This window comes from Helianthus annuus, chromosome 16 (assembly GCF_002127325.2).
Source record: "Helianthus annuus cultivar XRQ/B chromosome 16, HanXRQr2.0-SUNRISE, whole genome shotgun sequence".
NCBI classification, from domain to species: domain Eukaryota; kingdom Viridiplantae; phylum Streptophyta; class Magnoliopsida; order Asterales; family Asteraceae; genus Helianthus; species Helianthus annuus.
The window spans coordinates 165,661,270-165,676,622 of record NC_035448.2 but is presented as its reverse complement, the minus strand read 5'-3'; the positions used below and the strand labels follow the sequence as shown (position 1 = coordinate 165,676,622).

The 15,353-nt window shown below is 35.8% G+C and overlaps 2 protein-coding genes across 11 annotated transcripts; one reads left to right on the top strand and one right to left on the bottom strand.

Moving 5' to 3' along the window:
- Positions 1-2,110: 2,110 nt before the first annotated feature.
- On the bottom strand, positions 2,111-7,154 carry LOC110919995 (cysteine-rich receptor-like protein kinase 8). 2 transcript variants are annotated; one of them, XR_004882911.1, is made up of 6 exons: positions 6,920-7,154; positions 6,041-6,165; positions 5,884-5,944; positions 5,734-5,804; positions 5,153-5,390; positions 2,111-2,265 (listed from the first exon to the last, which is right to left on the bottom strand). XR_004882911.1 is itself a non-coding variant. In XM_022164242.2 (5 exons), the coding sequence occupies exons 1-5, from the start codon at positions 6,972-6,974 to the stop codon at positions 2,118-2,120; spliced, it is 777 nt and encodes a 258-aa protein (XP_022019934.2). In that variant the 5' UTR covers positions 6,975-7,154; the 3' UTR covers positions 2,111-2,117. The 2 variants fall into 2 exon arrangements, 1 of the variants encoding a protein (XP_022019934.2); XM_022164242.2 differs by having other exon boundaries at positions 5,734-5,944.
- A 505-nt stretch (positions 7,155-7,659) lies between these two features.
- On the top strand, positions 7,660-15,136 carry LOC110916273. 9 transcript variants are annotated; one of them, XM_035984837.1, is made up of 5 exons: positions 8,350-8,714; positions 9,647-10,167; positions 11,337-11,489; positions 13,881-13,969; positions 14,894-15,136. In XM_035984837.1, exons 2-5 carry the CDS (start codon positions 10,133-10,135, stop codon positions 14,938-14,940), a joined length of 324 nt encoding a protein of 107 aa, XP_035840730.1. In that variant the 5' UTR covers positions 8,350-8,714; positions 9,647-10,132; the 3' UTR covers positions 14,941-15,136. The 9 variants fall into 9 exon arrangements, 4 of the variants coding, with proteins under 4 accessions (XP_022016701.1, XP_022016702.1, XP_035840730.1 ...); XM_035984836.1 differs by having other exon boundaries at positions 8,474-8,714; positions 9,469-10,167; XR_004882912.1 differs by having other exon boundaries at positions 7,660-10,167; positions 13,886-13,969.
- Positions 15,137-15,353: the final 217 nt, after the last annotated feature.

Here is a 15,353-nt window from a genome sequence, read left to right as displayed (position 1 = left end):
TTCGAATTTCAGACAATTTTGACCGTTGGAACCACTAGAAACTGAAAAAGTATGAGAGAAAGTGAGTAGAAAAGAGAGATTTCTGCAGATCTATGCTGTAGTAGTATGAACTCCTCGTCCTGAGCTCTGATACCACTTGTTGGACCGTTCTATGACCCGAAAAGTCAGTCAAGGTAGTTCATCTTCACGTACGAAGGCGGAATCAACGTAAATGAAGTTACAACAGCTTATCCTTTCAATTCCTTATCTTTCTATTGCTTTCTGATGAAAATTTGGCAGAGTTTCAGCACCGTAGCACACATACATACCCAACAACTATGAACCGCTCTGGCCTATATATAGAGTTTCTGGGTCGCTCCTATGACATGCCTAATGAGCGATCCAGACCACTTGCACTATAAGCGATCCAGGCAACTGACAAATAAGCGGTCCACATATAAACATTGACACATAAGCGATCCTAAGCCTATTTTACACAACATTTACATTTTGACCCCCTGTTGACCAATATTGACTTCAGACTTTTTGTAGACGCAGTCAACAGACATTCGGTGTATTAACCGCACACACGAAGACGCACACAATCCTAAGTTAAAATTTTGTAAACTAAAATCTCACAAAATCACAGAATAGCAATCAGATAAGTTAAGTATTTCTAAAATACTTAATTGGCTTAAATCAGTGGCTCTGATACCACCTTTTTCTGTCATGGCCCCCGTGCCCGGTTTGACCCGGTCCAGGAGCCGCGGGACAGAAAACCCGTGGTATTCGTTTTCACAGCGGAAGTCTTAACAGGATCGTTTAAATTTGAAAATGCCCGAGTATTATTTATTTATAATTCGAGATAAACCCCGTAATTTACACTAGAGGAATTTCATAATACCTTTATTTTACCAAACATGTTCATTTATTTATTTGAGCCACTACTTTAAGCTGCAGAGTGCTCCTAAGCACTTGTACTTGATTCAAAGTAGGTCACCTGAAACATGTTGTAAAAATATTTTGTCAGCGGGGAAATACTGAGTGAATCATTCATTTTAATAAAAAGACACGTTGTTATAATTTACAGTATTAAGGGAGATTACAATGTTTCTATCAACCAATTACCCCAAATCGGTATTTGTCACTCGACTAGTTTCTGTGACTATGGTCAGATCACCCATTGGCTAACTCGTTGTCCAATGGTGACGGGAAATAAGTAATGTATACAGAACCCCACATACCGGCAGTAATTGAAGATTACATAAACTTAATCCCTGTAATTATAACTTTGAAATAAATAAAGTTTTGGAAAGCAGTTTGATAAAAAGAGAATGACTCACATTGCAAGTTTAGACGGGCAATACTTAGCCTACTGATAAGCCGAATAACCTAGTGTAACAATAATGCACACAACCAGGTTAGTAACTAATACAACAGTTACGATAATTCACGAGATATAACTCTCACAATGAATGACAAAGTGCGATACTTAAATATCCAGCGGATTCACAACGAATAACAGAGCACAGCTCAGATATCCTGTTGGAATCACGACGAATAACAAAGTATAAACCCAAATTGAGCAGCACTTAAACACTCGTTGGATAGTTTCAATCGATCGGACGTTGAGTCGTAATAGCGATCGAGTTATTACCCGGTATTGTGGCAGCACCTCGCTACTATTCAAAATTATACCCTCTAATGCTATTATTTCATCTGAGAATTGAAAGTTTTCGACAACAGAAGGTCGTCTCATGCCCTGGCTATTTATAGCCTGAAAACAGGCTTCACGCGGCCCGCGTAAGCCCATAGGCAACACTTACGCGGCCCGCCTAGCCGCCTAATCTAGGCGTAGGCTTGCTGGGTCATGGGCCTAGGCCGGACAGCTGGTTACTACGTGGCCCAAAACTGTTTCCAGATAATTTCAAGTTGTCGCGGCCCGCGTCAAGATACATTCAGCTTTTACGCGGCCCGCCTGGACTCTTAAAACTTATCCGGTTTAATTACTAAGTTGTAGCGGCCCGCGTAGGATTGAGTTATCTCTTACGCGGCCCGCCTAAAACCCAAAATCTTGTTTTTCTTGATTTTTCATGCAGATTAGGGTTTTAGGGTCCGGGTTTTCATGTACGGGTATATTAAAGACATTTTTGAAGGTCCTTACAATTCTGAAAACAATTTTTCTCTTGACCCGTTATGATCTCTAGTACCAACACTCCAAAGCTAAAGACGTCTGATTTCACTGAGAAATGACCATGCAAGACGTATTCGGGTGCCATGTAACCACTATTGGAATGCATAAAATGGAGAAAAGGTTAGTATTTGCAAAACAAAAAAAAAAAAGGTAGAAAAAGGTAATGAGTATTTTTTTTAGCAACAACTAGACCTTATGTTAGAGATAAATTAAAGGGAGAGAGAGAGATAGAGAGAGGCTAGGTATAGCAAAAAGACCTGCACCCAGTGGGAAGCCTAAAATATTCAGGCATGGGATTTATTTTTAAAACTTTCTGGGTGAGTATGGTATCCTGTGGTAGCCGCCTAATTACCCAACTCATTTACTCGAATCTATACTGAATAGATTAATATATCATATATAATCTTAAACAAACAATAAAATACATGTTGAAGATCATAGAAATTTGAAGTTTTAAAAAAATATAGAACTGAGAGATGTATAGTTGAATATTTTATACCTAAATTTAGCTTTTGAAGTGAGTTTCAAATTGAGTTTTGGTAGGGCATACACTAAAAGTATTAGATATATAAACTTAATTATGCTAGAATTTGTAGTGCAACTTATATATTTTCGATATGTATAATGACTTATTAACATGGAGATAAGCGAGTGGTATGTTCAAAACTGTCAAAGGCAGTTATTCCCGCCACAAACCACCGCCAAATCTCATATATATATATATATATATATATATATATATATATATATATATATATATATATAATGACCGGTACCAAGATCTAGTATCAAGACATTCTGAATTCCTATTCGAATTGTCCATCTTTCCTTTATTGTTTTCCCTCCATTCGTTCATTTCACTGCTTCTGTGTATTTTGTTCTTGTTTCATTATGAATAACAATACAAACAGTCCCTTCATTACCGCTGTAAATCAAAAAGAATCCCAACATTGTGGTATCAGAGCCACAGTTCCAAAGAGTGCAGAAATTCATCCAACAACGATTCCATGTCAACACTGCCTCGATGACAAATATGAAAAAGAAAAAAAAATTCCTCGTGTAAGATTATGCTATTATTGTCATCAACCCGGTCATCAAATCTATACGTGCAAAGCAAAGGAACAAGATGAGGCCACTCAATTAATCAATCAAACAATAGATAATGGAATCCAGAGGCAAGAGAATGAAGTTGTCAGTCATCAAGAGATGATTGTTACCGGAACGGAGGGTGGCCAGTGGGGCGATATCTGATATGTAAGTTCTGTGTTTCCTCATCATATTGCCGGTAATCTGAACGTGTTTAAGCGAATTAAACATTTAGTTGGGGTAGAAACAAAACCAGAGGAAAGTAATTTTCTTTTTACTCGGGGTATCGAGGAAGTCGAGATCAGATCAAGTAATGAATTGTTACGAATACAAATTGTATTCTATGCACCAGAGTTAGATCGAAACGTATTAAGTCCGGATCAATTAACTCTACAAGGATACACGGTTGAAAAATCTGGTGACACTTGTAAAATATTTCTGATGTTCTCTGCACCGGTTATGAATTTTGTGAACAACAATGAACGGTTTAACCAAAGAAGAAGAACTCGGTTTAAAAGATAAACAGAGGGTAATTGATTCAAGTGCTATGAACGATGAATATAAGGAAAATTATCTCAATTCTTACTTCGAAGATCTGAATCTGTCTATACAAGAACCGGATTGGAGTCAAATGATAATTCATGCAATGGAATTTCATGATTTTTATGACTGTAAATCGCTTCTTGATATGATGGAGGATGGAGAATTTGTGTGTAAGTATAAACATGAATTGGAAACGAAGTTTGAGGAAATGTTAACATGGTTTATAAAGGTTAGATTGGGAATCACCACTCGACCCATTCTGCCATATGCATCTCACAACAGAAAGGTGGATTTGCTCGGACTTTACATGGTGGTTAAGCGTGACGGAGGGTACAGGAACGTCACCGATAATAACCGGTGGGCTGTGGTTGCAAAGGATATGGGGTATGAATATCACAATGATGAATTCATGAGGATCATTTATGCAATGCATCTCGATGTGCTGGTTTACCATTACAAGTTCAAGACGGTGCAAGGGAGAGTGATCGATAAGGAAGTGATCAAAGAAAGTGAAGGTTCGTCGGATGCTCGCCACGAAAGAAGGAAGAGTGCTGGAGATTTACAAGACAAAGAGGCCATGCAACACTGTGCCTTATTTGCAGGTAACGGCTGGGAAGGAGCCATGAAGATGCAAAAGAAATGCCGGAAATTCAATTTCAAGTAGGCGAGGAAAGTTGTGGACGAAGCAAATCAGAGCGTCCTCATGTATGCTTCCAAGCATAATCAAGTTTAAGGGGATGTATTAGATATATAAACTTAATTATGCTAGTATTTGTAGTGCAACTTATATATTTTTCGATATGTATAATGACTTATTAACATGGAGATAAGCGAGTGGTATGTTCAAAACTGTCAAAGGCAGTTATTCCCACCACAAACCACCGCCAAGTCTCACATATATATATATATATATATATATATATATATATATATATATATATATATATATATATATATATATATGTAAAGATCGGTACCAAGATCTGGTATCAAGACATTCTGAATTCCTATTCGAATTGTCCATCTTTCCTTCATTGTTTACCCTCCATTCGTTCATTTCACTGCTTCTGTGTATTTTGTTCTTGTTTCATTATGAATAACAATACAAACAGTCCCTTCATTACCGCTGCAAATCAAGAAGAATCCTAACAAAAAGGAGTATTGCATACACTAAAATGAGCATACATGATACTGCGAGTATACCATGAACACGATAGGTAATGTGCAATATGAATTATAAAACTCATCTTGTACCTAATACCATACACTAAAAGGGTATAGGGCGTTATAAAGAACTAAAGTTAAAATTCTAGTAATGAACCTACTAATTTTATCTAAAAGAAGACTTACTATGTTCCAACAATACGACCCGTATCTCCATGAGTTTCCTCGTGTTTAAACAATCTTGCCAGACCAAAGTCAGCAATTTTAGGGTTCATTTCTGCATCTAACAGAACATTACTAGCCTTCATGTCACGATGAATCATTCTTAGACGAGAATCTTCATGAAGGTATAGTAATCCCTTTGCAATTCCTTTGATGATATTGTATCGAATTTCCCAATCAAGAAGTTTACGTTTTGTTGGATCTACAAAGAGCATCACAAATTGGGATTAGTGACAATATTCACTGAAGCAAAACAACATTTTCCACGAGTATGGAAAAATGAAATGTTCAAACATCATTAAGTTGTCATCTTACGAAAGTGTTAATATCTTTTATAACACGATTTTTAATGATATCATGAAAAAGATATTTTTTTCTTAACAACCTACAATTTGTAAACCAATAGTTGGTTGCGTTTGGTTGCTAAATTGACCAAATTTTGGTAAAATATAAATCCAACCCACGAATATGTGTAATGCTTCATAATGGTTTTCTTTATATATCAATGTTTGGGATTGAAAAAATGCTTCCTCTTTAAGACTTACCAAATATAAACTGATTAAGGCTTCCATTTGGCAAGAACTCATAAATAAGAAGTCTTTCCTTTCCTTCTATGCTGTAACCAAGGAGCCTAATCAAATTACGATGTTGAAGCTTCAAAACTAGGAAAACCTCCTTCTTGAATTCAACATCACCTTGTTGTGAATTCCTTGCTAGTCTCTTAACTGCTATTTCATTCCCGTCTATAAGGGTACCCTATATATCATATGATGGCTATAATGTATTAATGTTTAACTAAAATCAATATTCTGAATATTTAAAACACAATGACCATTATTGATTTGTCCATACCTTGTAAACTGCACCGAATCCACCTCGTCCGAGCTTATTGTCTTCGGAAAAGTCATTAGTTGCTGCTTTGATTGCACTAAAGTTGTATTGTAATGGTTCAGCAACGCCAATGTCCATAGTTTCAGCTAGTAGAATGAAAGATAAGTTAGATCTGGCTTTAGCGACCAAGTTGTCTTAATGCTATGACTACAAGTCAAAGCAATGTATGTTTAATAACAACATGCAAGTTTTAGCGTCAAGAGCCACTACAAGAAAAAACACTTTTAGGGACAAAATTTTTAGGGAGGACAAAAGTCGTCCCTATAGAACAGGCTATGGGGAGGACTTTTGGTTCATATATGGTTTTGTAGTATTTGAAATAAGTTTTTTCTATAGGGACCAAAAGTCGTCCCTATAGCTTGAAGTTAAATTGTTTTTTGTTTTTTTTTTAATTCTAATATTACAAAAATAAAACAAATAAATGTTTTAACTTGTAGAGACCACAAGTCGTCTCTATAACTTTGAATATTTTAAAAAAATTTCATTTAATAATGACGAAAAAAAAAGTTAAAACCAATTTTTTTTATTTTAACTCTATAGGGACGACTTTTTGTCTCTAAAAGTTGATCTATGGGGACAACACCAATAGGGACCACCTTAGTAACCTGTAGGGAGGGGCCTATAGGAACAAAAGATGTGGATACCACATGTCGTTCCTATAGGTTAAAAAGACCTATAGGGACGATAAGTCGTCCCTAAAAGTTAAAAAAAATTGGTTTCCACATGTGTTTTTCCTTCTTGTGAGCTGAGAGGGGTTTTACGTATTATAACCCCGTTATCCGTTAGTTCAATTTTGTAACTATGAGTCTATGAATGTTAAGGTGCAAACATGAAACTTACTCTGAGTACTTTCATGAGGTGACGAAATTTGTGTTTTCTTCTTCATGGTCCTCATAAAGATACACAATGAAGCAATTACGATGGCAGCAATTGTCACAAAAACAATTACTAATATCACAGTAAGAGTTGTTTGTTCCTCTTTACCTGAAAATGGAAAGTATAACGATGAAGATGTAAGTTTGAAGATTTTCCAAAACTAAAATTCATCATTTTTATATAAATTTGATGAAAGTAAAAAAATCTTGGACTTCAAAGATAATGTTTATTGTGGTGAATATACGTGAGATTTGGATTGTATTTTAATTTCATGGTTTTAAAATTGGCAACAGTGGTGCATTGTGTTTGGCGCACAAAAAAACTAGTTCGGACCGAAACCGGCCAACCTGAACTAAACCGGTTCGGTTCCAAACCGGTAACTCCAAAGCGGCTCAGTTTCTCTTCCAAACCATAGGTTCTGGACCGGTTCCACCTCCCTGCCACTCAACCCAAACTGCTTTTATACACTCGCTTTTTATTCGCTTTGCTTATTAGTTATGGCTTCATAAAGTGCTCAGTCATATCCATTCATAAACAACAGTTCCAAACATTAAAAATAAAATTAACAAATACATTATTACTATTTGTAATCTTTAGAATTAGGTTTTTGTATTTGATTTCTCTATTTTGTTGTTTTGAAAACTATAAAAGTTGACTTTATGTAAAATTAGTTGTCTTAAAACAATTCAAGTTTGTGTTAAAAAGTTGGTAAATTCGTCATTTTGACAGCCCTAGATAGCCATCTTGTAAAGGCCGTATCTCATTCGTTATTAGGAATTAGACAACGAGCCTTATATCGTTGGAAAGCTTGTTTCGCATGTTACAATTCTTATTTGGTCACAAGAAGCTGGTTACGAGATTTAGTGGGTCAAAACAGCATGAAAAGTTAGTAAATTCGTCATTTTGACAGCCCTAGATAGCCATCTTGTAAAGGTCGTATCTCATTCGTTATTAGGAATTAGACAACGAGCCTTATATCGTTGGAAAGCTTGTTTCGCATGTTAAAATTCTTATTTGGTCACAAGATGCTGGTTACGAGATTTAGTGGGTCAAAACAGCATGAAAAGTTAGTAAATTCGTCATTTTGACAGCCCTAGATAGCCATCTTGTAAAGGTCGTATCTCATTCGTTATTAGGAATTAGACAACGAGCCTTATATCGTTGGAAAGCTTGTTTCGCATATTACAATTCTTATTTGAAAGTCTAAGTCGGATTAGGTGATTAAAAAGGGGGAAAATGACCCCGAACAGCTGCTGCGTGAAAAAAAAAATGCGGCAATGAAAATAATGTGTTTTGTGAACTTAAAACATATGATTTTCTAGTCACCAATTTACTAAACACTAAATATTGCTTCGGGTAAATGTTACAGTTGTTAAGGTGTGTTTAAAGCGTTACTATGTGTAAAATTGGCATTAATGTACAGCATGGTTAGCCTCTCGGATATGATTGTAATAGTAGAGAAGTCAGGCGTATTGTAGTAGATAATCTATGTGTCGCGTATGATGATAATTGAGTTGCTTGAACAAGGAACAAGGTGACTTTTAGTCTATATGCCTTATGTATGTGGTATTTGGTTAATAAAAAGTCAAGTAATGTATGAATGGAAAGAAACGAATGTAGTATGAATGAGCATGTGTGCTAACCATAATGTAATTGTGATGACATGAAAGAATAGGAATCACATTAGCAAGGACTCGAAAACGGAAGGTTAACGGGTCAAGCAGAGGCGAGGAAACAAGCGTGAACACTAACGCTCGAGGTAAGTGACTTTCGATTCACTTCTTAGTATACATATAGAGTTTTCTTGTTATGGTTGAATGGGATGATTGATGTATATAAAATGGCCGACAAGTAGGTATGTATGAATGCATTTAGGAAAATTACGTAAGTACATGCACGTGTGAGCTAAGGTATGCACGGGTGTAGTTATGATTCATTTTATGAATGTATGTAAGTATGGAGTTATGTATGCATGTATGTATATATGTAGGTATTGGTGTATGTATGTACGTAAGTAGTTATGTATGAGCATGAGCATTATGTATTTGAATATGAAAGTACATACGTGTGTAGGTACGAACGTATATATATATGTGGATGCAAGTAAGTATGTATGTATGTATGTATGTATGTATGTGAGTAGGTATGTGTGTATGTAGTTATGTATGTATGTATGTAAATACATATGCGAAGATGTAATCATGTATGTATGTAATTAGATGCGTGGGTATGCAAGTAAAGGTATGTATGTATGTAGATGTGTATTATGCGTATGCGAAGATACGTAGGTATATATGAATGTATGTAGAGAAGTAGTAATGCATGCGCGAATGTAGATATGGGGTTGGTATAGAAGAAGGTACGTATGAGTATATGCAGGTATGTAGAAATATAGGAGGACATGTACGTATGTAGACGCATATGTATACATGTAAACATGTACATGTGCATGATTTAGATACGTAGAATTTTAACGTTACTAATTATGCGTTTGAGGTTGGTATGTGATGCAGGAACAAGTACACCGGATTCTTACGAAACTTAAACCGAACCCGGAATAAGAGGATGAGAAAGAATAATTGGATGAATTAATGTTAAATTGACGAACGTTATTCAATCTTTAATTACATGAGATTAATGTTATATGATGTTGCCTTTGACTAATGGTTAAGCTGTATGTGATGCCCACAGGTGTTACACGGACTTCTTCTGCTGCTATGGAAGTGAAGCGGACGTAGATCGAGTCAAGAGCAAGGATTGTACGGATAGATTGGTCACATAGTTGAAGTATATAACGTTTGGAAATCTAAATTTTAGTATGAATGTTGTAAAATTCTTTTATAGTACGTTTAACATTTTTAGGATTTGGATCCTTCGTGAAAGAAATGTTGTTAATACGAAAGAAAATTTTAAAGCTCTTTTTCCGCTGCGTTATTTTTAAGGTTAAACGTGTTAGGGTGTAACAAGTTGGTATCAGAGCCCTGGTTTGAGAGAATCAAGTACAAGAGGATAGGTACTTGAACTCGAACCTGTGTGCTCTTATGACAAGAAACCCGTACAATCCGAGACTCGACCAAGATCTAAAGGTAGAAGCAAAGGTAAGTATGTGCTTAAGTATGTATTGGAAGATAACTAACTATATGTTATGTGTAAGGTAAGCATGGTTGCTTGGAAAGAATGATTTGTGGATGCGGTCTAGCACCGACGCCAAGGTATGTAATTTGACATATTGACCCAAGTACATATGTTTAATATATGTAAGTACATGTGATGGTAAAACCTAACAATGAAAGGAAAATTTTAAGTGAAAAATAATGATAAGAATGGTAATGAAGTTTTGGAAATGTTACACGTGCCGAAACCTAATTCTTCGGACATAAGGTGACAATTACACGAAGACACGAAACTAGTGTGTGGATTGTGTACCTGGCCAGTACACAAGAAACTCATGACTTTCGTGAGCCCGTGATAATTGTTACAGGTGTGTCCGTTAGAATTAAGTAGTAGGTGGACGTGAGGGTGAAGAGAAATGTAAGACTCTCAAAATGAGAGTATGAAATGCTATGTTAGAATCCGCAAGACGGATTCGAAACATGAAATGCTATGTTAGAATCCGCGAGACGGATTCGAAACATGAAAGAAAGGTATGAATGCAATGCTTGAATCTGCGAGACGGATTCAAGGGATGAAAAGCGTAGATGCAATGTTTGAATCCGCGAGACGGATTCAAAGAATGAAAGATGTTAATGCAATGCTTGAATCCGCGAGACGGATTCAAGGAATGAAATGCATAAATGCAATGTTTGAATCCGCGAGACGGATTCAAAGAATGAAAGATGTTAATGCAATGCTTGAATCCGCGAGACGGATTCAAGGAATGAAATGCATAAATGCAATGCTTGAATCCGCGAGACGGACTCAAAGAATGAAAGATGTTAATGCAATGCTTGAATCCGCAAGACGGATTCAAGGAATGAAATGTATGAATGCAATATTTGAATCCGCGAGACGGATTCAAACATAATCACAATTAAAGGTACAAATGATAAGTATGAATCCGCGAGACGGATTTAAGGACGAAAGAATGACCATAAATGATATGCAAAACTTAAAATTCGAGTCAAGAAAAGAAAACTTTGATTAAGCCACATACTAGACACGTTGTTAATTGACTCGTGTGAGTCGGAATGAACGACGGGATGCAACCTGAACGATAACTTAAGTATGGTCGGGAAGAGGAAGTTTTGCAAAAAGGTTAATGAAATAATTTTAAGAATAAAAGAATTAGGAGCGTGTAAAACCCCAAATAAAATAAGTATGGAGAAAAGGTAATAATGATGAGAATCGATGGAAAGTGCTAATATTGATGTTGGGCTTGTAGGCCATGTTCATTTGAACAAGGCATTATTGAAAGGATGCGCATAGGCGGGTGCTCAACAAATCAATGGAAGCAATCAATGAAAGCATTACATGAACCCATGAAGAAACGGGCCGACTCGGGCCACAAACCGCTGGCATACACGACGAAGTCAAGGTTAGTAAGATGTTTAGCTTGTGATTATGAGTAAGTATTGATATAAATAAATGATTATAGTATGCCTATAATGATATGTTGTCCTCTCGTATAAACATTAAGATAATTAGAAGTAACATTAGTAATGAGATGCTAAGTAGATCTCAAAGCGAATAAAATGAAAGATTGTACATGATGTATGAGTAGAATGAAATAAATCAATTTATTTCGATATATGAAGGTAATATGCTTAAATAGGAAGTTAGAGACAAGCCGTAAATTTAAAATCAATACGAGTAAGGATTGTATACTTTTGGATTAAGTTCAATAAATGAAATGCTAGGGATGATATGTGCTAGAAACTAGCAATATGAAATGAAGGACACTAATAAGAGCTCTGGAACTTGAAAGGGGTAAGAGTAGAATTGGTTTGATTCGAATAAGGAAGGTTTCGGGGACGAAACCTCTTTTAAGGGGGGTAGACTTGTAACACCCTAAAAACGGGTTTGGTAATTTAAACCCGGTTAATATAAAGGAACGGGTAAAATACCGTTAGGGGTAAAAGTGAACCCGTAAATGAATATTAACTAGGAATAATTAACCTAGTTGAATATTAGTATCGTTGGTATTAAACGAGGGGTTGTAGCCTTATTTAATTAAAACGAAACATGGGGACCAAAGTGAACAACTTGAAAGTTGTTTTCTTAAAATGTCTAAGTGTTTTATATAATTAGATAAGTTTAAAAGTATCAAGAAAGTTTATAAAACTTGGAAAAGGGTTATTAGGTGACAACAATAGATAGCATGGGGGTTGAATGTGTAAGATTGATAAATAACATAATAAAATTAAAAACCCAGTAGTTGGGTGCGTGGTGGGTATCGCGACCAGGAGGGGGAAAGAAAGGGTGAAACCCTACTTGTTCAATCAAGGTCAACATTCAGCAAATTAATGGTGGTTCTTGACACAAATCGAATGCATGAGACTGGATACAACTTAATCTAAGTATATTGATCATAAGGTAAGTTGCAATTTATGATTTGATGATCTTGTATGAAGTGGTTTAGGTTTAATCCGTGAAATTGTGTGAAATTAATCATGTATATGTGTTAGAATCACCGTGTAGAACATGAACTATGTAAGATTCTAAGCAATTTGATGTTTTGGGATAAAACCCACTTGTGCTAGTAAGAATGGTGAGATGAATGAATTACCATGTTCAATTCTTGTATAATTTTGATGTATGGCGTGCTATATGATCCATTCTTACTAGTTAGATTGAGTAGGATTTGAAAGAAATATGATGTAGTGTTATTGTTGAGGATTGGAAACAAGTGGTAGAATATGAGCATGAAATACTTGTACATTGTGCCTTTTTGTTGTACGCCCACAAAGTGTTTGACAAAATGCCTACACGCAACTTGAATTGATTCAAGTTTGTGTTAAAAAGTTGGTAAATTCGTCATTTTGACAGCCCTAGATAGCCATCTTGTAAAGGCCGTATCTCATTCGTTATTAGGAATTAGACAACGAGCCTTATATCGTTGGAAAGCTTGTTTCGCATGTTACAATTCTTATTTGGTCACAAGATGCTGGTTACGAGATTTAGTGGGTCAAAACAGCATGAAAAGTTAGTAAATTCGTCATTTTGACAGCCCTAGATAGCCATCTTGTAAAGGTCGTATCTCATTCGTTATTAGGAATTAGACAACGAGCCTTATATCGTTGGAAAGCTTGTTTCGCATGTTAAAATTCTTATTTGGTCACAAGATGCTGGTTACGAGATTTAGTGGGTCAAAACAGCATGAAAAGTTAGTAAATTCGTCATTTTGACAGCCCTAGATAGCCATCTTGTAAAGGTCGTATCTCATTCGTTATTAGGAATTAGACAACGAGCCTTATATCGTTGGAAAGCTTGTTTCGCATATTACAATTCTTATTTGAAAGTCTAAGTCGGATTAGGTGATTAAAAAGGGGGAAAATGACCCCGAACAGCTGCTGCGTGAAAAAAAAATGCGGCAATGAAAATAATGTGTTTTGTGAACTTAAAACATATGATTTTCTAGTCACCAATTTACTAAACACTAAATATTGCTTCGGGTAAATGTTACAGTTGTTAAGGTGTGTTTAAAGCGTTACTATGTGTAAAATTGGCATTAATGTACAGCATGGTTAGCCTCTCGGATATGATTGTAATAGTAGAGAAGTCAAGCGTATTGTAGTAGATAATCTATGTGTCGCGTATGATGATAATTGAGTTGCTTGAATAAGGAACAAGGTGACTTTTAGTCTATATGCCTTATGTATGTGGTATTTGGTTAATAAAAAGTCAAGTAATGTATGAATGGAAAGAAACGAATGTAGTATGAATGAGCATGTGTGCTAACCATAATGTAATTGTGATGACATGAAAGAATAGGAATCACATTAGCAAGGACTCGAAAACGGAAGGTTAACGGGTCAAGCAGAGGCGAGGAAACAAGCGTGAACACTAACGCTCGAGGTAAGTGACTTTCGATTCACTTCTTAGTATACATATAGAGTTTTCTTGTTATGGTTGAATGGGATGATTGATGTATATAAAATGGCCGACAAGTAGGTATGTATGAATGCATTTAGGAAAATTACGTAAGTACATGCACGTGTGAGCTAAGGTATGCACGGGTGTAGTTATCATTCATTTTATGAATGTATGTAAGTATGGAGTTATGTATGCATGTATGTATATATGTAGGTATTGGTGTATGTATGTACGTAAGTAGTTATGTATGAGCATGAGCATTATGTATTTGAATATGAAAGTACATACGTGTGTAGGTACGAACGTATATATATATGTGGATGCAAGTAAGTATGTATGTATGTATGTATGTGAGTAGGTATGTGTGTATGTAGTTATGTATGTATGTATGTAAATACATATGCGAAGATGTAATCATGTATGTATGTAATTAGATGCGTGGGTATGCAAGTAAAGGTATGTATGTATGTAGATGTGTATTATGCGTATGCGAAGATACGTAGGTATATATGAATGTATGTAGAGAAGTAGTAATGCATGCGCGAATGTAGATATGGGGTTGGTATAGAAGAAGGTACGTATGAGTATATGCAGGTATGTAGAAATATAGGAGGACATGTACGTATGTAGACGCATATGTATACATGTAAACATGTACATGTGCATGATTTAGATACGTAGAATTTTAACGTTACTAATTATGCGTTTGAGGTTGGTATGTGATGCAGGAACAAGTACACCGGATTCTTACGAAACTTAAACCGAACCCGGAATAAGAGGATGAGAAAGAATAATTGGATGAATTAATGTTAAATTGACGAACGTTATTCAATCTTTAATTACATGAGATTAATGTTATATGATGTTGCCTTTGACTAATGGTTAAGTTGTATGTGATGCCCACAGGTGTTACACGGACTTCTTCTGCTGCTATGGAAGTGAAGCGGACGTAGATCGAGTCAAGAGCAAGGATTGTACGAATAGATTGGTCACATAGTTGAAGTATATAACGTTTGGAAATCTAAATTTTAGTATGAATGTTGTAAAATTCTTTTATAGTACGTTTAACATTTTTAGGATTTGGATCCTTCGTGAAAGAAATGTTGTTAATACGGAAGAAAATTTTAAAGCTCTTTTTCCGCTGCGTTATTTTTAAGGTTAAACGTGTTAGGGTGTAACATACTCACACTTTGGGGGCTCGCCAAAATCCCTGCATTAGTATTTCCAGTCTCGTTGGAGTATTTCAGAAAGCATTCATTGTACTATCCTATGGATTCTGTTTGGGTGGGGCAGAGTTCTCTTAACTTAATGATGGAGTCACTCAAACACTTTGTGCATGCATCGGGTTCGATATCACCACGACAAA